The sequence below is a fragment of the Leptodactylus fuscus genome, chromosome 5 (assembly GCF_031893055.1).
Source record: "Leptodactylus fuscus isolate aLepFus1 chromosome 5, aLepFus1.hap2, whole genome shotgun sequence".
In the NCBI taxonomy this organism is placed as follows: domain Eukaryota; kingdom Metazoa; phylum Chordata; class Amphibia; order Anura; family Leptodactylidae; genus Leptodactylus; species Leptodactylus fuscus.
The window spans coordinates 68,079,932-68,105,897 of record NC_134269.1 but is presented as its reverse complement, the minus strand read 5'-3'; the positions used below and the strand labels follow the sequence as shown (position 1 = coordinate 68,105,897).

The 25,966-nt window shown below is 45.1% G+C and overlaps 1 protein-coding gene across 1 annotated transcript in view; it reads right to left on the bottom strand.

Moving 5' to 3' along the window:
* ELL3 (elongation factor for RNA polymerase II 3) overlaps positions 1–25,966 on the bottom strand; it is a 107,575-nt gene that overhangs the window by 65,364 nt on the left and 16,245 nt on the right. Inside the window, exon 2 of the mRNA XM_075273392.1 lies at positions 21,931–21,984. Coding sequence (XP_075129493.1) covers positions 21,931–21,984 — 54 coding nt within the window. The remainder of the gene's footprint in view (positions 1–21,930; positions 21,985–25,966) is intronic.

Genomic DNA, 25,966 nt, shown 5'->3' with positions numbered 1-25,966 from the left:
CTAAACAGCCAAGTTTTGGGAAATTCATGGTGGAGGGAGCCTCTAACCAGCCCAGTGTGGGCAAATTCATGGTGGAGGGAGCCTCTAACCAGCCCAGTTTGGGCAAATTCATGGTGGAGGGAGCCTCTAACCAGCCCAGTTTGGACCAATTCATGGTGGAGGGAGCCTCTAACCAGCCCAGTTTGGACCAATTCATGGTGGAGGGAGCCTCTAACCAGCCCAGTTTGGACCAATTCATGGTGGAGGGAGCCTCTAACCAGCCCAGTTTGGACCAATTCATGGTGGAGGGAGCCTCTAAACAGCCCAGTTTGGGCAAATTCATGGTGGAGGGAGCCTCTAAAAAACCCAGTTTGGACCAATTCATGGTGGAGGGAGCCTCTAATTAGCCCAGTTTGGACCAATTAATTGTGGAGGGAGCCTCTAACCAGCCCAGTTTGGACCAATTAATGGTGGAGGGAGCCTCTAACCACCCCAGTTTGGACCAATTAATGGTGGAGGGAGCCTCTAACCACCCCAGTTTGGACCAATTCATGGTGGAGGGAGCCTCTAACCAGCCCAGTTTGGACCAATTCATGGTGGAGGGAGCCTCTAAAAAACCCAGTTTGGACCAATTCATGGTGGAGGGAGCCTCTAAACAGCCCAGTTTGGGCAAATTCATGGTGGAGGGAGCCTCTAACCACCCCAGTTTGGACCAATTCATGGTGGAGGGAGCCTCTAAACAGCCAAGTTTGGACCAATTCATGGTGAAGGGAGCCTCTAAAAACCCGTTTGGACCAATTCATGGTGGAGGGAGCCTCTAACCAGCCCAGTTTGGGCAAATTCATGGTGGAGGGAGCCTCTAAACAGCCCAGTTTGGGCAAATTCATGGTGGAGGGAGCCTCTAACCAGCCCAGTTTGGACCAATTCATGGTGGAGGGAGCCTCTAACCAGCCCAGTTTGGACCAATTCATGGTGGAGGGAGCCTCTAACCAGCCCAGTTTGGACCAATTCATGGTGGAGGGAGCCTCTAACCAGCCCAGTTTGGACCAATTCATGGTGGAGGGAGCCTCTAAACAGCCCAGTTTGGGCAAATTCATGGTGGAGGGAGCCTCTAAAAAACCCAGTTTGGACCAATTCATGGTGGAGGGAGCCTCTAATTAGCCCAGTTTGGACCAATTAATTGTGGAGGGAGCCTCTAACCAGCCCAGTTTGGACCAATTAATGGTGGAGGGAGCCTCTAACCACCCCAGTTTGGACCAATTAATGGTGGAGGGAGCCTCTAACCACCCCAGTTTGGGCAAATTCATGGTGGAGGGAGCCTCTAACCAGCCCAGTTTGGACCAATTAATGGTGGAGGGAGCCTCTAAACAGCCCAGTTTGGGCAAATTCATGGTGGAGGGAGCCTCTAAACAGCCAAGTTTGGGCAAATTCATGGTGGAGGGAGCCTCTAACCAGCCCAGTTTGGACCAATTCATGGTGGAGGGAGCCTCTAAACAGCCCAGTTTGGGCAAATTCATGGTGGAGGGAGCCTCTAAACAGCCCAGTTTGGGCAAATTCATGGTGGAGGGAGCCTCTAACCAGCCCAGTTTGGACCAATTAATGGTGGAGGGAGCCTCTAAACAGCCAAGTTTTGGGAAATTCATGGTGGAGGGAGCCTCTAACCAGCCCAGTTTGGACCAATTAATGGTGGAGGGAGCCTCTAACCACCCCAGTTTGGACCAATTCATGGTGGAGGGAGCCTCTAAACAGCCAAGTTTGGACCAATTCATGGTGGAGGGAGCCTCTAAAAACCCCAGTTTGGACCAATTCATGGTGGAGGGAGCCTCTAACCAGCCCAGTTTGGGCAAATTCATGGTGGAGGGAGCCTCTAAAAAACCCAGTTTGGACCAATTCATGGTGGAGGGAGCCTCTAATTAGCCCAGTTTGGACCAATTAATTGTGGAGGGAGCCTCTAACCAGCCCAGTTTGGACCAATTAATGGTGGAGGGAGCCTCTAACCACCCCAGTTTGGACCAATTAATGGTGGAGGGAGCCTCTAACCTGCCCAGTTTGGACCAATTAATGGTGGAGGGAGCCTCTAACCACCCCAGTTTGGACCAATTCATGGTGGAGGGAGCCTCTAACCACCCCAGTTTGGGCAAATTCATGGTGGAGGGAGCCTCTAACCAGCCCAGTTTGGACCAATTAATGGTGGAGGGAGCCTCTAAACAGCCCAGTTTGGGCAAATTCATGGTGGAGGGAGCCTCTAAACAGCCAAGTTTGGGCAAATTCATGGTGGAGGGAGCCTCTAACCAGCCCAGTTTGGACCAATTCATGGTGGAGGGAGCCTCTAAACAGCCCAGTTTGGGCAAATTCATGGTGGAGGGAGCCTCTAAACAGCCCAGTTTGGGCAAATTCATGGTGGAGGGAGCCTCTAACCAGCCCAGTTTGGACCAATTAATGGTGGAGGGAGCCTCTAAACAGCCAAGTTTTGGGAAATTCATGGTGGAGGGAGCCTCTAACCAGCCCAGTTTGGACCAATTAATGGTGGAGGGAGCCTCTAACCACCCCAGTTTGGACCAATTCATGGTGGAGGGAGCCTCTAAACAGCCAAGTTTGGACCAATTCATGGTGGAGGGAGCCTCTAAAAACCCCAGTTTGGACCAATTCATGGTGGAGGGAGCCTCTAACCAGCCCAGTTTGGGCAAATTCATGGTGGAGGGAGCCTCTAAAAAACCCAGTTTGGACCAATTCATGGTGGAGGGAGCCTCTAATTAGCCCAGTTTGGACCAATTAATTGTGGAGGGAGCCTCTAACCAGCCCAGTTTGGACCAATTAATGGTGGAGGGAGCCTCTAACCACCCCAGTTTGGACCAATTAATGGTGGAGGGAGCCTCTAACCTGCCCAGTTTGGACCAATTAATGGTGGAGGGAGCCTCTAACCACCCCAGTTTGGACCAATTCATGGTGGAGGGAGCCTCTAACCAGCCCAGTTTGGACCAATTCATGGTGGAGGGAGCCTCTAATTAGCCCAGTTTGGACCAATTAATTGTGGAGGGAGCCTCTAACCAGCCCAGTTTGGACCAATTAATGGTGGAGGGAGCCTCTAACCACCCCAGTTTGGGCAAATTCATGGTGGAGGGAGCCTCTAACCAGCCCAGTTTGGACCAATTAATGGTGGAGGGAGCCTCTAAACAGCCAAGTTTTGGGAAATTCATGGTGGAGGGAGCCTCTAACCAGCCCAGTTTGGACCAATTCATGGTGGAGGGAGCCTCTAAAAACCCCAGTTTGGACCAATTCATGGTGGAGGGAGCCTCTAAACAGCCCAGTTTGGGCAAATTCATGGTGGAGGGAGCCTCTAACCAGCAGAGTTGGTGGAAATCAGGGTGGAGGGAGCCTCTAACCAGCAGAGTTGGGGGAAATCAGGGTGGAGGGAGCCTAGTATTAGCAGAATTGTGCAACGCTTATGGTGGATGAGTATGAGGATGCGGAGGAATTGGAGAGGTTGAGTACAGACATGGAGTTTCATGTTGGGGTGCTTTACACAGGTGGGCACAAAAATGACGGCTCTACCCAGTGGTGGTTCATTTTTATCAAAGTGAGCCGGTCGGCACTCTCAGCTGACAGACGGGTGCGCTTGTCAGTGATGATGCCACCGGCTGCACTGAACACCCTCTCAGATAGGACGCTGGCGGCAGGACAGGACAGCACCTCCAAGGCATATAGGGCAAGTTCAAGCCACAGGTCCAACTTCGACACCCAATACGTGTAGGGCGCAGAGGGGTCGGAGAGGACAGGGCTGTGGTCGGAAAGGTATTCCCGCAACATGCGCCTATACTTCTCACGCCTGGTGACACTAGGACCCTCCGTGGCGGCACTTTGGCGAGGGGGTGCCATCAAGGTGTCCCAGACCTTAGACAGTGTGCCCCTCGTTTGTGTGGACCGGTGAGAACTTGGTTGCCTACTGGAGGAACTGCCCTCCCTGCCGCCAACGTCACATGCTGGAAACATCTCCATCATATTCTGCACCAATTGCCTGTGGCAAGCATTGATGCGATTGGCCCTCCCCTCTACCGGAATAAAAGACGAGATGTTGTTTTTATACCGGGGGTCAAGGATAGCAAAGATCCAGTACTGGTTGTCCTCCATGATTTTGACAATACGCTTGTCGGTTGTAAAGCACCCCAACATGAACTCAGCCATGTCTGCCACAGTGTTAGTTGGCATGACTCCTCTGGCCCCACCGGAAAGTTCAATCTCCATTTCCTCCTCATCCTCCATGTCTACCCATCCGCGCTGCAACAATGGGACGATTCGAAGTTGCCCGGAAGCCTCCTGTATCACCATCACATCATCGGACAACTCTTCTTCCTCCTCCTCCTCCTCCTCCTCCTCCATTAAACGCAGTGAAGCGGACAGATGTGTGGACCTACTCTCCAGCTGTGACGGATCGGATGCTATCCCTAACTCCTCTGTGTGATCTGAGTTATCCCTGATGTCAATCAGGGATTCTCTCAGAACACACAAGAGCGGGATTGTAAGGCTCACCATCGCATCCTCAGAGCTCACCCTCCTTGTGGACTCCTCAAAGACCCGTAGGATGTCACAAAGGTCTCTCATCCATGGCCACTCATGGATGTGAAACTGAGGCAGCTGACTTTGTGGCACCCTAGGGTTTTGTAGCTGGTATTCCATCAAAGGTCTCTGCTGCTCAACCACTCTATTCAACATCTGAAACGTTGAGTTCCAGCGTGTGGGGACGTCGCACAAAAGCCGGTGTTGTGGCACATGCAGGCGTTGCTGGAGAGATTTTAAGCTAGCAGCGGCTACTGTCGACTTGCGAAAGTGGGCGCACATGCGCCGCACTTTCACCAGTAGCTCTGGAACATTGGGGTAGCTCTTTAGAAAACGTTGCACCACTAGGTTGAAGACGTGGGCCAGGCATGGAACATGTTGGAGTCCGGCAAGCTCCAGAGCTGCTACCAGGTTCCGGCCGTTATCACAAACGACCATGCCTGGGCCCAGGTGCAGCGGCTCAAACCATATTGCCGTCTCATCGAGGAGGGCATCCCTCACCTCGGAGGCAGTGTGCTGTCTGTCCCCCAAGCTGATCAGCTTCAGCACAGCCTGCTGACGTCTACCAACGCCAGTGCTGCAACGTTTCCAACTCGTAGCTGGGGTCAATCTAACAGCGGAGGAGGAGGCGGTGGCGGAGGAGGAGGCGGTGGCGGAGGAGGAGGCGGTAGAGGAGGAGGAGGAGGGGGGTGTTCTTCTCGTGTCCCTGCCAGGAATGTTAGGCGGGGAGACGAGGTACACCGGGCCAGTTTGGGAAGCAGTCCCAGCCTCAACTACATTCACCCAGTGTGCCGTCAGTGAAATGTAGCGTCCCTGTCCGCATGCACTTGTCCACGCGTCGGTGGTCAAGTGGACCTTTGTGCAAAGCGCGGAACTAAGGGCCCGCCTGATGTTGAGTGACACGTGCTGGTGCAAGGCGGGGACGGCACACCGGGAGAAGTAGTGACGGCTAGGGACGGCATAGCGAGGTGCCGCAGTTGCCATCAGGTCCAGGAAGGCGGGAGTTTCAACAAGCCGGAACGCCAACATCTCCTGGGCCAGCAGTTTAGCGATGTTGGCGTTCAAGGCTTGCGCGTGTGGGTGGTTAGCAGTGTATTTCTGCCGCCGCTCCAATGTCTGAGAGATGGTGGGTTGTTGTAAAGAAACGCCTGATGGTGCCTTTGATGGTGCAGGAGAAGGAGATAAGACAGGACCAGGGGAGGATGAGGTAGAAGTCAACAAAGTGGCGGAGGCAGATGAAGTGGTGTCCTGGCTCGTCCTCTGGAGTGCATCGCCAGCACAGTCAGCAGTGGCAGTGGCAGAGGCAGAGGCAGTGGCAGTGGCAGTGGCGTGAACGGCAGGCGGCCTTTGTCCTGCCGTTGCTGCCTGCCACTGATTCCAGTGCTTGGATTCCAAATGACGGCGCATTGAAGTGGTGGACAGGTTGCTCTTCTCAGAGCCCCTAATCAATTTCGAGAGGCAAATTGTGCAGACAACACTATATCTGTCCTCGGCGCATTCCTTGAAAAAACTCCACACCTTCGAGAAACGTGCCCTCGAGGTGGGAGTTTTTCGGGGCTGGGTACGAACTGGAACATCTTGGGAGATTCCGGGTGTGGCCTGGCTTCGCCTAAGCTGCTGACCTCTGCCTCTGCCTCTAGCTACCCTTTTTGGTGCTGCACCTGCCTCAACATCCACACTACTTTCCCCGCTTGACATCCCCCCTGTCCAGGTCGGGTCAGTGTCCTCATCATCCACCACTTCCTCTTCCAACTCCTGTCTCATCTCCTCCTCCCGCACAATGCGCCGGTCAACTGGATGCCCTGACGGCAACTGCGTCACATCATCGTCGATGAGGGTGGGTTGCTGGTCATCCACCACCAAATCGAACGGAGATGGAGGAGACTCTAGTGTTTGAGCATCTGGACACAGATGCTCCTCTGTTAGGTTCGTGGAATCGTGACGTGGAGAGGCAGGTTGAGGGACAATGAAAGGAGCGGAGAACAGCTCTGGGGAGCAGGGACAGTTTGGGTTATTGTTCTGTAAAGCTTCGGAATTTTGGGAGGAAGGAAGACAAGACTGTTGGGTAATAGGAGGAGAGGAGGCAGAGTCTGACTGGCTGCTGGACAATGTGCTGTAAGCGTTCTCTGACAGCCATTGCAAGACCTGTTCCTGGTTCTCGGGCCTACTAAGGTTTGTACCCTGCAGTTTAGTTAATGTGGCAAGCAACCCTGGCACTGTGGAGTGGCGCAATGCTTGCTGCCCCACAGGAGTAGGCACGGGACGCCCTGTGGCTTCACTGCTACCTTGCTCCCCAGAACCATTCCCCCGACCTCGCCCACGGCCTCGTCCACGTCCCTTTCCGGGAGCCTTGCGCATTTTGAATTCCTAGTTAGAAATTGGCACTGTATACCAGTAGTAAAAATTGTGGGTGCACGTAACCCCAATATATTCTTTGAATTCCCAGTCAGAAACTGGCACTATATGGCAGTAGCAAGAAATGAGGGTATTTGTATTCCCAATATACTCTTTGAATTCCCAGTCAGACAATGGCACTGTATACCAGTAGTAAAAATTGTGGGTGCACGTAACCCCAATATATTCTTTGAATTACCAGTCAGAAACTGGCACTATATGGCAGTAGCAAGAAATGAGGGTATTTGTATTCCCAATATATTCTTTGAATTCCCAGTCAGACAATGGCACTGTATACCAGTAGTAAAAATTGTGGGTGCACGTAACCCCAATATATTCTTTGAATTCCCAGTCAGAAACTGGCACTATATGGCAGTAGCAAGAAATGAGGGTATTTGTATTCCCAATATACTCTTTGAATTCCCAGTCAGACAATGGCACTGTATACCAGTAGTAAAAATTGTGGGTGCACGTAACCCCAATATATTCTTTGAATTACCAGTCAGAAACTGGCACTATATGGCAGTAGCAAGAAATGAGGGTATTTATAACCCCAATATATTCTTTGAATTCCCAGTCAGACAATGGCACTGTATACCAGTAGTAAAAATTGTGGGTGCACGTAACCCCAATATATTCTTTGAATTCCCAGTCAGAAACTGGCACTATATGGCAGTAGCAAGAAATGAGGGTATTTGTATTCCCAATATACTCTTTGAATTCCCAGTCAGACAATGGCACTGTATACCAGTAGTAAAAATTGTGGGTGCACGTAACCCCAATATATTCTTTGAATTACCAGTCAGAAACTGGCACTATATGGCAGTAGCAAGAAATGAGGGTATTTATAACCCCAATATATTCTTTGAATTCCCAGTCAGACAATGGCACTGTATACCAGTAGTAAAAATTGTGGGTGCACGTAACCCCAATATATTCTTTGAATTCCCAGTCAGAAACTGGCACTATATGGCAGTAGCAAGAAATGAGGGTATTTGTATTCCCAATATACTCTTTGAATTCCCAGTCAGACAATGGCACTGTATACCAGTAGTAAAAATTGTGGGTGCACGTAACCCCAATATATTCTTTGAATTACCAGTCAGAAACTGGCACTATATGGCAGTAGCAAGAAATGAGGGTATTTATAACCCCAATATATTCTTTGAATTCCCAGTCAGACAATGGCACTGTATACCAGTAGTAAAAATTGTGGGTGCACGTAACCCCAATATATTCTTTGAATTCCCAGTCAGAAACTGGCACTATATGGCAGTAGCAAGAAATGAGGGTATTTGTATTCCCAATATACTCTTTGAATTCCCAGTCAGACAATGGCACTGTATACCAGTAGTAAAAATTGTGGGTGCACGTAACCCCAATATATTCTTTGAATTACCAGTCAGAAACTGGCACTATATGGCAGTAGCAAGAAATGAGGGTATTTGTATTCCCAATATATTCTTTGAATTCCCAGTCAGACAATGGCACTGTATACCAGTAGTAAAAATTGTGGGTGCACGTAACCCCAATATATTCTTTGAATTCCCAGTCAGAAACTGGCACTATATGGCAGTAGCAAGAAATGAGGGTATTTGTATTCCCAATATACTCTTTGAATTCCCAGTCAGACAATGGCACTGTATACCAGTAGTAAAAATTGTGGGTGCACGTAACCCCAATATATTCTTTGAATTCCCAGTCAGAAACTGGCACTATATGGCAGTAGCAAGAAATGAGGGTATTTGTATTCCCAATATACTCTTTGAATTCCCAGTCAGACAATGGCACTGTATACCAGTAGTAAAAATTGTGGGTGCACGTAACCCCAATATATTCTTTGAATTCCCAGTCAGAAACTGGCACTATATGGCAGTAGCAAGAAATGAGGGTATTTGTATTCCCAATATATTCTTTGAATTCCCAGTCAGACAATGGCACTGTATACCAGTAGTAAAAATTGTGGGTGCACGTAACCCCAATATATTCTTTGAATTCCCAGTCAGAAACTGGCACTATATGGCAGTAGCAAGAAATGAGGGTATTTGTATTCCCAATATACTCTTTGAATTCCCAGTCAGACAATGGCACTGTATACCAGTAGTAAAAATTGTGGGTGCACGTAACCCCAATATATTCTTTGAATTACCAGTCAGAAACTGGCACTATATGGCAGTAGCAAGAAATGAGGGTATTTATAACCCCAATATATTCTTTGAATTCCCAGTCAGACAATGGCACTGTATACCAGTAGTAAAAATTGTGGGTGCACGTAACCCCAATATATTCTTTGAATTCCCAGTCAGAAACTGGCACTATATGGCAGTAGCAAGAAATGAGGGTATTTGTATTCCCAATATACTCTTTGAATTCCCAGTCAGACAATGGCACTGTATACCAGTAGTAAAAATTGTGGGTGCACGTAACCCCAATATATTCTTTGAATTACCAGTCAGAAACTGGCACTATATGGCAGTAGCAAGAAATGAGGGTATTTATAACCCCAATATATTCTTTGAATTCCCAGTCAGACAATGGCACTGTATACCAGTAGTAAAAATTGTGGGTGCACGTAACCCCAATATATTCTTTGAATTCCCAGTCAGAAACTGGCACTATATGGCAGTAGCAAGAAATGAGGGTATTTGTATTCCCAATATACTCTTTGAATTCCCAGTCAGACAATGGCACTGTATACCAGTAGTAAAAATTGTGGGTGCACGTAACCCCAATATATTCTTTGAATTACCAGTCAGACACTGGCACTATATGGCAGTAGCAAGAAATGAGGGTATTTGTATTCCCAATATATTCTTTGAATTCCCAGTCAGACAATGGCACTGTATACCAGTAGTAAAAATTGTGGGTGCACGTAACCCCAATATATTCTTTGAATTCCCAGTCAGAAACTGGCACTATATGGCAGTAGCAAGAAATGAGGGTATTTGTATTCCCAATATACTCTTTGAATTCCCAGTCAGACAATGGCACTGTATACCAGTAGTAAATATTGTGGGTGCACGTAACCCCAATATATTCTTTGAATTCCCAGTCAGACACTGGCACTATATGGCAGTAGCAAGAAATGAGGGTATTTGTATTCCCAATATACTCTTTGAATTCCCAGTCAGACAATGGCACTGTATACCAGTAGTAAATATTGTGGGTGCACGTAACCCCAATATATTCTTTGAATTCCCAGTCAGACACTGGCACTATATGGCAGTAGCAAGAAATGAGGGTATTTGTATTCCCAATATATTCTTTGAATTCCCAGTCAGACAATGGCACTGTATACCAGTAGTAAAAATTGTGGGTGTATATAGCCCCAATTCTATTGCTAGGGGACTTGCAGGGTATTTCTGGGGTGAAGGTGGGGGGGCACACCGTTGGAACGGGTATCGGGGTATATATCGGGTATACGGGAATACACTGACAGTGTATTCCATTCAGGATCCTGGGAAAGCTGGGTTGCGGCGATTGAGCCCGTCAGTGCCACGTTACACTGACAAGCTTCTCCCTGGAATTTAGCTCTTACAAGAGCTGTTGGTTGTCTTCTCCTTCCTATCCTAGCCTGTCCCTGCCTACCCAGAATCTAAGCCCTAGCTAGCTGGACGGAAACCTCCGTCCTCGGTGAATTGCAAGCTCAGAATGACGCGAAGCTGGGCGTCGCTGTTCTTTTAAATTAGAGGTCACATGTTTTCGGCAGCCAATGGGTTTTGCCTACTTTTTTCAACGTCACCGGTGTCGTAGTTCCTGTCCCACCTACCCAGCGCTGTTATTGGAGCAAAAAAGGCGCCAGGGAAGGTGGGAGGGGAATCGAGTAATGGCGCACTTTACCACGCGGTGTTCGATTCGATTCGAACATGCCGAACAGCCTAATATCCGATCGAACATGAGTTCGATAGAACACTGTTCGCTCATCTCTAGTCCCTACATAGTGTGTCCCTTCCCTGTGGCTGCTGAGGTGCGGGACTCCCACCGACAAAGGCACAGCGCATGGTGGAACAGACAGCCATGGCAGACACCAAAGCACTGAGGATAGAAGAGTGGGGTTTTTTTGTTTGAAGGTTTTGCCTTCCCCAGTCTCCTCTTCGAGTTGTGACACTCCTGGACAACATCTTTAATAAAACAGATCAGCTCTAGTGATGCGTCGTTGGCAAACGAGACGGCTCTATGTTCTGGCTCTTTGAAGTGAATGATAGGAGCAAGTTCCTGACTAGGAGCCAACAGCTCACTTTACCCCATCCCCTTTATGGGTAACCCCACCAATATGTGGCTAACCTCTCCCTCGTCATAGCTAATCCTGCCTACAAATGGGCCACTCAGTCTTCTTTTAACCTAATAGTATGACCCAGTGATTGTTGTCAGTCACAAGATGTCATACTATTAGGTTATAAGGAGACTGGTTGACCCATTTGAAGGTGGGGTTACCTATGTAGAGGGTGTGGTGAGCCACATATGGGCAGGATTATCCATAAAGGGGTTACGTGAGGTCCTAGTAAGGAGTTGACTCCTATCCTTCACTTCAAAGAGCCGGCTCAATGGTGAACGACATCACTAGAGTTGATCTGTAGTGACTGGTCTGGGTTACCGCATGTTGGATACACGCTTCCTTCTTGGTTTACTGTATAGATTGTATACTACAGCAGGGTATGCATGCTTTATGGCAGCTTAGCATGACAAAATACTGTACATGTCAGGCTCTTACAGTCTCCAGGAAGTGTTGAAGCATAGTCCCTCCCTAGAGACCATGGAGTGACAGGGGAGATGTAGACAGAGCTTTATCTACAAGATGTGTACTGTATGGTGTGCAATGTTACCTTATCTAGGTACAACAGAGCTGTCAATAACCCAACCATCTTCTAATGGTGATCAAATGATTAAATACAAAATAAAGAACTCATCACCATATTTTTTATGTGGTTATATGAAAAATATGATTTAGGCTAGGTTCACAGGGGTTCTGTTAAGAGCCACTATCGCAGATTCTGGGGAAAAAAAAAAAAAATCAAGGACAAAATAGCGCAGCATGTTGTGCTAATTTGTCAGGCAAAATGACAGAAACCACATCGGTAATCTGACAGACCCCATTATAATCAATAGGCTGTGTCAGACGCTGTTGGTGTCAAATGATAGATCTGTCATTCTGTTCCCATAATGGATCAGAAAACTGAAAAACAAATCATCAGAGATGTGAAAGTAGCCATAATTATGTTCTGATGTCTACTTCATGACATCCCTAAAGGAGTAGATAAGGCAGCTAAGGGACACTATATGTACAGTACTGTGCAAAAGTGAAAGGCATAGGGATGCTGCCAAGTCAGATTTATTTTTGTTCATTCACTCTGAATTTTGTTAATTGACAAAAATAAACGGTTTCTATTTTTGAAAACAATGTTACTCTGCAGCATTTATTCCACACCTAAAACACAGCACTGTATATACAAAATATACAGTATATAAAATAAGCTCTGTGTAAATTTCCTTTGTCACTCCCTGGTGCCTGAGGCTGTACAGAGATATGAGTAGTATTTGCTATCTATAAGACTGGTCTCTTTTTATAAGGCCTTTGTCTCCCTTCAATCACCAGTACGACTGTGCACCCTACTACTATTTCTATGGAGCTGCCCAAAACCACCCCTGCTGCACTATGTATGCAGAGACTGTGTTCTTAGGTATGGCAGCCATTTTATTAGTAAATAGTTGCCACCTTTAATAGGCAGCACAGTATTTACATTGGCATATCTGTCAACGTGGCAGAGATAGCAGCAAGAGTCACCAGCCTGCATGTGACATCAGTATAATGCTGTGATGTCACAGTGTACACAGTGATCTTTTTGTGTGCGCATTATGTAACTGTGACATCACTGAGTCTATTATCCCAAAAGTATGATATGACTTTGTGCATTATCAGTACTGTGACATCACTGTGTACATTATCGAAGAACTGTAAGACGACTGCGTTATCTCTTTCCAAGTCCCAAACTTGGTCATGATAGAGTGGGGTCCCTATTACAAGTTTTGCTGTGGGGCCCCCACGGTTATTAGTTATGCTCTGAATATAGGATGACAATTTTGGGGGTACTTTCAAGTACTTATTTGCATTTCTGGTCTAAACTGCACTGGGAAAAAAAAAAAAAAAAAAAAAAAAAAAGAACAGCTCCATTTGGATTTGTCACTTTAGCTAACATGGGCATTTTTTCGCTCTAACAAAAACTATACATGCATGAAGCCTAAAACCTCCTTAGTCTTATTGGATGTTTTAGGAACTTTTTTCCACCTTTCACCTCACTCAGCAAGGTGACTTCACAATAAGCAGATGTTGTTTAAGATGCTTATGATAATTCTGGTGCAAAGTAAGCCAACTAAATAGGTGGAATAAACTTAACCAGCGGCTACTGTGATAAAACTGGGACATTTTTAGACTAAGTTTACACTCTGTCCAAATCATAGAGAGGATTAGTAAATCTGCCATACTGTGCGTTACATGCTGTGTTACAAGACAATAACCGTGTTACAGTGAAATGAATGTTTGTGGTCAGTAAATAAAGATCCTAGGTAACCGAGGTATTGAAATGGAGTTAGGCATGGCATTACTCATGAGGGTAAAACCTGCTGGAAATACCTGCACCTCTACACAAAAATACACTCACCGGCCACTTTATTAGGTACACCATGCTAGTAACGGGTTGGACCCCCTTTTGCCTTCAGAACTGCCTCAATTCTTCGTGGAATAGATTCAACAAGGTGCTGGAAGCATTCCTCAGAGATTTTGGTCCATATTGACATGATGGCATCACACAGTTGCCGCAGATTTGTCGGCTGCACATCCATGATGCGAATCTCCCGTTCCACCACATCCCAAAGATGCTCTATTGGATTGAGATCTGGTGACTGTGGAGGCCATTGGAGTACAGTGAACTCATTGTCATGTTCAAGAAACCAGTCTGAGATGATTCCAGCTTTATGACATAGCACATTATCCTGCTGAAAGTAGCCATCAGATGTTGGGTACATTGTGGTCATAAAGGGATGGACATGGTCAGCAACAATACTCAGGTAGGCTTTGGTGTTGCAACGATGCTCAATTGGTACCAAGGAGCCCAAAGAGTGCCAAGAAAATATTCCCCACACCATGACACCACCACCACCAGCCTGAACCGTTGATACAAGGCAGGATGGATCCATGCTTTCATGTTGTTGACGCCAAATTCTGACCCTACCATCCGAATGTCGCAGCAGAAATCGAGACTCATCAGACCAGGCAACGTTTTTCCAATCTTCAATTGTCCAATTTCAATGAGCTTGTGCAAATTGTAGCCTCAGTTTCCTGTTCTTAGCTGAAAGGAGTGGCACCCGATGTGGTCTTCTGCTGCTGTAGCCCATCTGCCTCAAAGTTCGACATACTGTGCGTTCAGAGATGCTCTTCTGGCTACCTTGGTTGTAACGGGTGGCTATTTGAGTCACTGTTGCCTTTCTATCAGCTCAAACCAGTCTGGCCATTCTCCTCTGACCTCTGGCATCAACAACGCATTTCCGCCCACAGAACTGCCGCTCACTGGATGTTTTTTCTTTTTCGGACCATTCTCTGTAAACCCTAGAGCTGGTTGTGCGAGAAAATCCCAGTAGATCAGCAGTTTCTGAAATACTCAGACCAGCCCTTCTGGCACCAACAACCATGCCACATTCAAAGGCACTCAAATCACCTTTCTTCCCCATACTGATGCTCGGTTTGAACTGCAGGAGATAGTCTTGACCATGTCTACATGCCTAAATGCACTGAGTTGCCGCCATGTGATTGGCTGATTAGAAATTAAGTGTTAACGAGCAGTTGGACAGGTGTACCTAATAAAGTGGCCGGTGAGTGTATATACTAATGGTTTTATCAGTTGTGTCGTATACTAAAGAACAAACACCTACATAAAGGCACGAAGAGCACATTCACTGGGCATAGTACTTTTCTTTGAAAACACAACTATAGAGATCTATACCCAAGCTTAATATTAAACAGCCCAATTCAGGTAGCAAGTGAGGCTAAGGCCCCACGGGCCGGAAACGCCGTGCTAAAGCGCTGTGTGAACGCATTGCGGTTCTTCCCGCAGTGCTTTGAACAGAAAGTTCACAGAGTTTTCCTCTGAAGACTTTCTGTTACAATTAGGGCAAGTTCAAAATACGGGAAGCTGCAACTGGATGCTGGTGCAGTGCACAAGCATCCAGTCGCGCACTCCGCTCCGGATTAGGCCCAAATGAATGGGCCTAGTCAGGAGGGAATGTCTTCAGGCGGATGTCGCGAGGCGACTCCACCTGAAAGAATGAACATGTTGCTTCTTTTTTTCTGGGAGCCGGAACAAACGGCTCCCAAAAAAAAGAACTGACCGGCTCCCATTGAAATCAATGGGAGCCATTTTTTTGGGTCAGGATTTTGACCAAAAATCCTGACCAAAAAACCTCGTGTGAACTTATCCTTATATTTACAGGAAAGCCACCGGCGTTTCCATAGATATAATTGACATGCTGAGTCTTTCAAAACAGCAACAGTTTTGGAAATTGCAGCGTATATGCGACCCCCCCCCCCCTCCTTCAAGACTGGTACTAAAATATTATCCAGCCTGAAGACACTCAGGCTCAAACATCTTCTGAAATATGGTACAAATAGCTTGGTTATTTAGTTAATGGCTATTTTTCCCTTGACCTCCAATAAACACACATCCATTCACTTGAATGCAATATGCCAAACAGCTGCTATGAAAAGTATAGAAAAGAACACCACATATGTAATACTGATGGCCTATCCGAAGAATAGACCGTCCTTTAATGTCATATGCATTATTGCTAGAAGTTACAGCCGAGCTCAATGCAGTTCATGTCTGTAATACAAGCTGAAACTCAGCAATGGTACAAGATCATTGTATTTGCAATGTTATTTATTTTTTTTTTATATGCAAACTGTAAAATGTGGACCAAAGGTAAAAATCAACCTTAAAAGCAGTCTGTTAGCTAATTTATTGGTATTAAACCAGTAACAGCTCCATATAGTGCACTTACATCTTTCAACATACCTTTCAGTCGCAGATCAACATCATTTCTGAGAAAAAGGACTCTTATACATCATGTAAATAAGGTTGTGAGTACCTTGATGGCAGTTGGAAGCACAGTAAGTGCTCCATCAGTAACCTCTGCCCAATGCGCCCCTTGGTCTTCTATGACATTACTGCCTTTAGTATGGCGCTTTGGCTGCAGCACATGCACATTAATAAAATATGGCTGTTTGACAAATGCAGCACATCTGTAAGGTTGTTGCCCAATACAGGGAGATATGATAAGTCTATCTGCAGCCACAAATGTATGTTGGAACATATGCATACCACCTATACTTGGGGCTGTTATTGTTTAATACATATGAAAGACCTGACAGGCTCCTGCTAGAAAGGACAAAGCTGTGATATGGACTTTGTATTGCTGATATATCTATTCTGCCTATTATAATCCAATATGACAGCAATATGACAGTAATTGATGGAGAACTACCTTACTACTCGGTATTGTAGAACTAGGCTGCCAACACATGGAGTTGTATTGGCAGCGTACCATGGAATCTTGTGACATCATTAAAACCATTTGCTTTGACAGGGCATAAAAAAAACTTCTGTTCTTCCAAAAAAAAGTAGCTGCATGTTTCTACTGTACTGAATTTTACATTACCATAGAGTTTTATGGTACGCAGTTCAATGGAACTACAGGAAGTACCAGAGTTATAACTTTACAATGTTGCCAAAACAGAATGGCCCTCAACCGAAAAGACTGAGGCCATTACAAGGTTTAGAGAGCGCTTTCTAGGGGATAGAGTTCAGAGAAATTGCCAGAGTTGATCAAATCTGATATATATTAACTAAATTCACACTGCTCACACAAGCAAATCACCATGATAAAAGCAGATGGAGGCAATGATCCGTGTAAGGCCTTCGTTCTACACTTCCTTTACTTGTTTGTTATATAGACTAATGCATTTTTCAAATGGTACAAGTTATGTATTTTTGAGTAGAATAGTGTTAACGTTCATTCTGTAAATGTATGAATATAACTTTGTGCTGAGAGCGCGTTTGCATATATATTGAAACTATTATTTTACAGTGTTGCAATGAAATACTTTGTGGTTTCTTCTCACTCACCAAATTTACACAATGCAAATAACCATCCAGTGAGCAGTCCACAATATTAGGCCTCGTTCACACTGCCTTTTTTTCAACATACATATACTGTAAGTGTTTATAACAGACAGCAGCCAGACAATTTGATTTTATGGTCCTGTTCATCTGTCCTTCTCAATGGTGAAGAACAAATCAACCATTTTTAGAAAGAAAAAAAAACATGGTCTTGAATTTGATCTGTGTAAGGCTGAGTTCACACGGGGTATTTTGGACAGGATTTGGAGGCCGTATCCAACTCAAAATCCTGACCAAAAAGATGGCTCCCATTGAAATCAATAGGACCCGGTCAGTTCTCTTTTCCAGGAGACGTTTGCTCCGGCTCCAGGAAAAAAGAAGGGACATGCTCATTCTTCAGGCAGCGTCGCCTCGCAAATCCGCCTGAAGACACTCCCTTTTCCCAAATAAACCCATTCATTGGGCCTAATCCGGAGCAGAGACCGCAACTGGATGCCGGTGCACTGCACAGTTAATCCAGTCGTGGCTACCCGTATTTTGGACCGGAACTTGAGGCAGCCTCCACCTCAGCTTCGAGACCAAAAAACCCAGTGTGAACCCTGCCTAAAATGGACAGAGCATACATGACAATTGTATGCTGTTGGCAAAAAAAAATGACACGAGCTGTAATAAATCTGTCGGCTGAGGTACCAAACCCCACTCACAATTCCAGTGGTGAGTTATGTCCCATGGAAATAGTATTGGGCATGAAATCCAACGTGACCAATCCTGAAGACTAACTTCTAAGGCTGGGTTCACACAGGGATTTTTGGGCCGGATGTTGAGGTGGAGGCCGCCTCAGAATCCGGTCCATAAAATGGCTAGCCGTGATTGAAGAAACCGCTCGCGGAAAAATGACGTGAACGGCTCCCATTGAAGTCAATGGGAGTCCGTTATTTGAGCCGGACTCTGACGTGGATTCTGCGTCAAAATCCGGCCCAAAAAACCCTGTGTGAACCCAGCTTTAGAATGTTTGGACTAAACCTCATAGCCAGCAAAACTCAGATCCACAGCAGAGGCTATATAGTGGCACTCTGTACTGCATATGCCAATCATGGCTTCTATGGGTCAACAACTTCATAAGGCCGGGGCCCCACGGGCCGCAAATGCCACGAAGTGCCTGTGGCGGAAATGCCACGGAAAAAATTGCAGCATTATATAGTAACTGCAAAGAGGATGGGATTCCTGCGAATTCCATGCACACTTTACGTTTAAAACAGCAGTGCGGATGGCGCTGTTTTGGAAATCGCATAATGTCAATTATGTCTACGGAAATGCTGGCGGTTTGCCCGTAGATATAATTGTAACCAAAAGTCCGCAGAGGAAAACTCTGTGATCTTTCTGTTTAAAGCACTGCGGAAAGAACCGCAATGCATTCCCGCCGCGTTTTTTTCCACAGCGCTTTAGCGCTGCGTGTCGTTCCATGGGGCCTTAGCCTAAGGTATGTGTCAACAAAATAAGCCTTCATATGCCTCTAAAAACTGGAAACAGACAGAGATACTATAAGGCCACATGTGCTTGTATGGGTGTCCTTTTACCGCCCAGAACAACAGAGATGTCATAAGGTTATCTGCATGAGACCCTAAACTAATTTGTAGGGACAATTTAGTATAGCATCCATGTTAAACAGCAATCTTTTCCCTGTAACATCAGTAGTATCCAACATGTATATTTTTGTGAGCTATCTATATAGGAAACATAGAACTGAATTGGTGTCTGAAGGCAATGGAGAATATAGCAAACTTGAAGGTGCAAATAGAAAATAATGCAATGCCTTTTAAGGAAATAAAAGTAGTCATAGACATGACTGTAATTTAAGTGGATTAAGCATGAGTCATGTACACCTTGCTGCTTTTATGCTTATTTCTTTATTTGTATTGTGTTAGAAATGTACAACCTCTCCTGCTGGAACATAGTATGCTGTTTCTTTCATGTCCATTAAGGCCAACAGTACAAAGTTTTCTAAGACTATATGGTCAAGCGTGTATAAAACCAATAAAGGCAGACTATATGGTTGCTGTTGTCCCCATACAGAGAGTGGCAACTGCCTTAATTGGTCCCTCCTTTTGTTATTGGGTGGTGAGTACTTGTGAAGGAACTACATTGTATGAGAGTAAGAATTATAAAAAGAGTGTGAAGGATAACCACATCACTAGGTAAGGCCTCATGCACATGAGGGTCAGTGTGCCAGCTTTTTTTTTCACGGATAGCAAACATTCATTGCTATAGCCCCATATACAAGACCATGTAGGCTGAGGCCACACATTTGCAAGACACTGCATTTTTTTTGTTGCAGATTTAGTTCCATTTTTTTGAGCCAAAGCCAGAACTGGATTGAGCAGAAGGGAGAAGTACAAAAGCTTCCTATATATTTCCTATTCCTGTTATAGCCATTCTTGGCTCTGGCTCAAGAAACTGCAGCAAAATCTGCAACACAAAAAAATGTATTTCCCGCAATGTGGGGACTTACTAGCCTAAAGAGGCGTGAGCCAGGAGCAAAACTCCGGACAGGGCCTCTTCCTGGCCATTTTGAGGCCCAGCTCACTGAGCTCAGTGAATGGCACCGTGGAGGCATGGCAGCACACAGATGTTATCCGTGTGCCATCCCTGGAGTTTAATCATGGCCCGGCAACAAGTACATGGTCATGGGCATGTCATCTTATTCTGTCCTCAATGGAAAAACCTGTTATCAAAATTGTGAACACTGCTTGATGAAAGGTTATGGATCCTCGCACCTGTAATGTTCCCTCTAAACCTCAACAGCTGCTGAGCGGGGGTGACTAAGGGGCTGGGTGACCAGAAAACCTAACAAGGACATTGGTGTATCTGCCAAAAAGTGAATACAGTGTCGTAAAACATCATAACGTCATAACCCACAGATTAGAGGTCAACATGACATTTTTACTGCACAGTAAATGGTGTAAAGTTAAAAAAATAAAAATACACACACCTTATAGAAAACATTTGTTTCTCTATTTGCCATGGTTTTTCAAAGTACATGTAAGTTAGCTGCAGCCTTATGTATCACCACAGATGACACCAAGATAACTGAGTGCACTTAATATAATAGAGGTTACTTAATACTTGCCAACTATTGTCAGTGGAGACTAAGGAGACCTGATGCCACAAAAATCTGTATACCCACTTTTACTAAAACCACACCCCTTTTGGGGCTTGCCATACCCCCTTTTCATGATGTTGTGCAGATAATGTTATATAACTATAGACAGACCTATGTCACACCTTAGATAACAGTGATAACTATCTGACTCAAACAGCCATTATGGTATTATCTGAGATGGTACATACAACTGCAGGCAACAGTTACTACATTATCTGTACTCAGAGACTTATTGCTGTGTGTTATCTGTGGTGGTACATAGGATTGCAGGTGCCATCTACTGCATTATCTGTATTAGCTAACACCACAGATTGCACATTACTAACTCTCTCAGTACTGATAATGTGGCTGCAGACCCATTTAATACAGTCCTGCAGTCCCATGTAACACAAAAGATAAAACTGACAACTCTGTGACTGAAATACATACATACACACACACACACACACACACACACACACACACACACACACTGGTACTACTATATAGATAGATCAACTTTATTTGTAGGAGCAAATCCACACCAATCCCACTATTACTGCAAACACACAGCACACAACAAGACTGGTGCAGAAGGAGTGCGCCACAGACTAGAGCCGACCTACGACTACTGCTTGCCTCTTCCTGAGGTGGAGGGGAGGGCATCTGCATAACTGAAGAATAAAGACGCACCTTCTCTTTGCATTTGAACTGAGCAGAGGCTCACAGGAAGGTGTACATAACTGTAGGGAACACTGCTCACCTGTATGGGAACCACTGCCTGCTTGGGAGCCTGTGATACATACTTGGCCACTTCTAGATCGTTCCTTGCATTTTCCAGTATAACTTAAAGGAATAGCTCATGAGTAAATATTGAATATATAATCAATATCAAATTGGTAGTGGTCTGACACCTTGCACCCCTACCAATCAGATGTTGTGGCTATCAGATCTCCAGAGTGCATGGAGCTGGAAGCAGATGGCTCCATACACTGTGTAGTGGTTGAACTGCTCTATTGCAGCTCAGCTCCCGTTCACTTAGAAGGCAGCATCAGCTGAATGATAGGGGTACCGAGGCTGGACCTTGGACTTTGATATTGACCGATTCTAAGGAGAGGCCATCAATATCTATTCTTGGACAAACACATTAAAACCATAAGGCCAAATGCCACTGAAAAAAATGCAACATTTTACAATAGCGAAAACCCATCCCCACTTTGCATAGAACAAAGGACATGCTGCGATTTCTAGAACTGTTGCGGTTTTGGAAATTGCAGCATGACAATTTTACCTGCAAAAACACCAGCGGTTTCCCTATAGGTATAATTGAAGCAAAAATTCAGCAGCGGAAACCTTTGAACTTTCTGGAAAAAATGCTGCGGGAAAGACCACGATGTGTTACTGCTGCAGTTTTTCCTGCAGCGCTTCTTTGCTACGGGACGCTACATGGAGCTTTAGCCTAAAAGACTGTAAAATGCTAAAGTGCTTTATTTGCAGCAAAAAAATAAAAGAAGCATTGCAATGTGTTAATATTAAGGTTTCTGAGCATTATATTATAGTCCAATTGCTTGTCCTGTTATTTCACTAGTTAAAGAGTATTCTTTGCAAGACATGGTTTTCTGAGATAAATACAGACAGCCTAAATCTTATCATTAGCATATCCATGTTAATCATTGCTTTGTGAGAAAGGTTACTCACCCCCTGGTTTTCCTGGAATGTGATCACCGGTTGTGGCAATGAGGATCCTGAACCCTTCATAAAAGAGAAGACATAAGTCATTGAATGGGGCTGTCAACATGCACACAATAAAAGACAAAAGTAGAGTTCATCTCGACCTTAATGAGAGTGGCAAGGCAGCATTGTAAAGTAGTGAGGCAACAAACTCTATCTGGGTCAATAATGTAGGTCTCCGAATTTAGAATGATTGACACTTATGTACGAGATCTTATAATGCCTGCATAGTCAAAACATTTGAGTAACAGTTAAAGGACTGTTATGCAAATCAGTTTTGTGTACACAACCCCTATGCAGAGCCATGTGCTTAAGACCCATAGATTATAAGCCCTTGCGGGCAGGGCGTTCTACCCCACTGTGCCAGTCGGTCATTGTTAGTATTATGTTTGTATAGTTTGTGTACCATATGTAAACCCTCAAATGTAAAGCACCATGGAATTAATGGTGTTATATAAAAAACTAAATAATAATAATAATAATAATAATAATAATAATAATAATAAATATTATATTATTATTAATTATTATTATGTGCTTCCATGATTAATACATAAATTACACCAAATTCATGCTAAAATGTACAAAGTAACGGCACAAAACAGACACCCCAAGACATGACCACTATAATCTTTAGGCTCCGTTCCCACGGAGTAACGTGCCACTCGTTTAGACACGTTTCAGAGCGCAGCACTTACGTGCTACACATTGAAATCGATGAGAGGCTTTATAACCCATTGATTTCAATGGGTAGCGCGCATAAGCTGGCACCCATTGAAGTCAATGGGATCTGTTTTGAAGTGCCTCACTCTGACACGTGTATACGTGTCTAAATGAGCGGCGTGTTACTCCGTGGGAACGGAGCCTTACATGGTAATATTTTGTGGCAATTTACAATTCAGATGCATGTACAAACATTACATATACAAAATACAAGCTACACAACTCATAATTTTAACATAAGGAATGAGGGCTCCGCTCTCAAAAGTTTACAGTCTAATCTAGAGTCTGCACTGGTGTCCTAGGTTTTAATCTGACCATGGGCAACATCTGCATGGAGTTTGTATGTTCTCCCACATGTCAAAAATATACCAATAGGTAAACTGGCTTCTTTGTGGGTGTTGGGGATGAGTGCCTGTATGGGAACCACTACTTTCCCTACTCCATAACACACCCTGCGCCTTCAGTCCCCATGAGAAAAGAGCATTACAAACATTTGTCAGGGCTCGTTCACATCTGCGGCCCGGCACTCCGTACTTAGGTTTCCGTTTCCTGCCTAAAACACAGGCAGGATACGGAAACCTGCAGGAGTCTCTCTCACCCATTCATTTGAATGGGTGAGAGAGATGTCCGGCCGTGCGCGGCGGTGAGCGTTTTAGGCTCTCCGCCGCGAAACCGGGTTTTATAATCCGGACACAGAGTCGGACATGCAGTACTCTGTGTCCGGATAAAAAAATCCGGTTTCGCGGCGGAGAGCCTAAAACGCTCACCGCCGCGCACGGCCGGACCCGGTCTATGGTTTCCGTCTTCTGGCATGCAGAAGACGGAAACCATAGAACGGAGACCCCAAACGCAGGTGTGAACCCAGCGTCATTTGTACAAGGCAATAAGTATGACACAAAAAGTTAAGCGTTCTCATTATGTATTATGGTGCAGCTATATTTTATACAAAGAACAAGATGGCTAACAGAGTATTGAAAGACATAAAATGCATTTAATTGTCTGAAATACTGAATAATTAAAGAATCAGCTTTTAAAAGGGGCTCCATCAGCAAAATTATGCTGATAGAGCCCCACATATGCATGAATAGCCTTTGAAAAGGCTATTCAGACACCGCTAAAGTTATATCAATCTACCCCTTCTCCCCCTCCCCCCATTTTAAAATAAAACTCTAAAAAAAAATAAAAAAAATGAATATGTTAAACTTATCTATCGTGCACGGTGGGCAGGCATTCAGGGTCCGACGTCATCTTCAGCCACGCCTTCTCTTCCAGCGATGTCTTTGGGTCTCGTATTCCTACGGGACCCGAAGACATCGCTGGAAGAGGAGGCGTGGCTGAAGATGACATCAGACCCTGAATGCCCACCCACCGTGCACGATAGATAAGTTTAACATTCTTTTTTAGGGTTTTATTTTAAAATGGGGGTTAGTTTAATATAACTTTAGCGGTGCCTGAATATCCTTTTTAAAGGCTATTCACACATATGTGGGGTTCTATCAGCATAATTTTACTGATAGAGCCCCTTTAAGGAATAATGAAGAAGAGGGGACAAAGCAAAGAACACAGATTAGGGAAAGTGATAGGTCAGTGTTGAAAGTGAAGTTCATTGTCCTGGATACATTCTAGAGAACTGTCTTAGAGACAGTAATGGAAGATATGGAATATTGTTGGTAGAATATACTGTAGAGCCAGGGTAGGGCCATAGACTGAGATGCTGCTGGACAAGTAAGTAAAGCACTGTGGAGAGCCTTATAGGTTAGATTAATACGTGAGCATGGCTTATATTTAAAGGGGCTCTATCAGCAAAATCATGCTGATAGAGCCCCACATATGCGTGCATAGCCTTTAAAAAGGCTATTCAGGCACCGTAAATGTTAAATTAAACTCCCCCCCCCCCCCGTTTTAAAATAATAACTTAAAAAAGAATGTTCTCTACTTACGGAACGTGCACCCTGGGCGGGCATTTAGGGTGTGTCTTCATCTTCTTCCCCGCCTCTTCTTCATCTGACGTCCTCCGGTCCCGTCCTCCTCTGGCGCTTGCTCGCGGACACTGATAAAAAAAAAAAAATAGCCCGGGCGCATGCGCAGTAGCCGTAGTAGAAGCCGCGTGCTACTGCGCATGCGCCCGGGCTAATTTTTTTTTATCAGTGTCCGCGAGCAAGCGCCGGAGGAGGACGGGACCCGAAGACGTCAGAGGAAGAAGAGGCGGGGAAGAAGAAGACGGCGCACCCTGAATGCCCGCCCAGGGTGCACGTTCCGTAAGTAGAGAACATTCTTTTTTAAGTTATTATTTTAAAACGGGGGGGTAGTTTAATTTAACTTTTACAGTGCCTGAATAGCCTTTTTAAAGGCTATGCACGCATATGTGGGGCTCTATCAGCATGATTTTGCTGATAGAGCCCCTTTAACTACTTTGTTACCAAAAGGCAAAATGAACTGCATTTAGTATGAATTCTACAAATCTTATATTGCATGGTGACAAGCAATATGCTATTGAAACATATATTGTTAGGAATTGTTTATATCTCCACCCAAAGCAAACAAAATGACCTGCTTCAAGCTGCAGTTAACATTGTGGCTGTATACATAATTTTCCATATGACTTAGGCTAGGTTCACATCTGCGTTCGGGTTCCTGTTCAGGGGGGTCTGCTTGGATACTCCCCAAACAGAAACCTAATCTACATAAAAAAAGCAGTTACCTTAGAAAACCTGCAGACTCCCTAGACTATAATGGGGTTTGTGTGATTCAGTGCGAAAAATGCGTAGGGAAAAATGCTCCTTGCAGCGATTTTCTCTCTACAATTTTAATGCGGTTGAGGGGTACGGAATCCCCGAATGCATGTCAAGTTTCCCTTAAATGTCTCTTCTTAAGACTAAACTTTTTTTTTTTTTTATGTAGCTTATGAGCCCCATATAGGGATCACAATGTACATTATTTTTATTTATTTTTTTCATTTTAACTAAGTCTTTGAAGAATGGGAGGAAATCCACACAAACAGAGGGAGAACATACAAACTCCTTGCAGATGTTGTTCCTGGCGGGATTCAAACCCAGGACCCCAGCGCTGCAAGGCTGCAGTGCTAAACACTTAGCCACCGTGTTGCCCCTAAGAATAAACAAATTGAACTACAGTATTTTAATCTTTCCTTATAACTGAGGTCCTCCATGCCCATTATCAGCTTTGTGGCTCTCTGTTGTACCTTTTCTATCTCTAGGACATCCGTTCTATGAACTGGTGCCCAGAACAGAACTGCATATTCCATGAGGACGCACCAAGA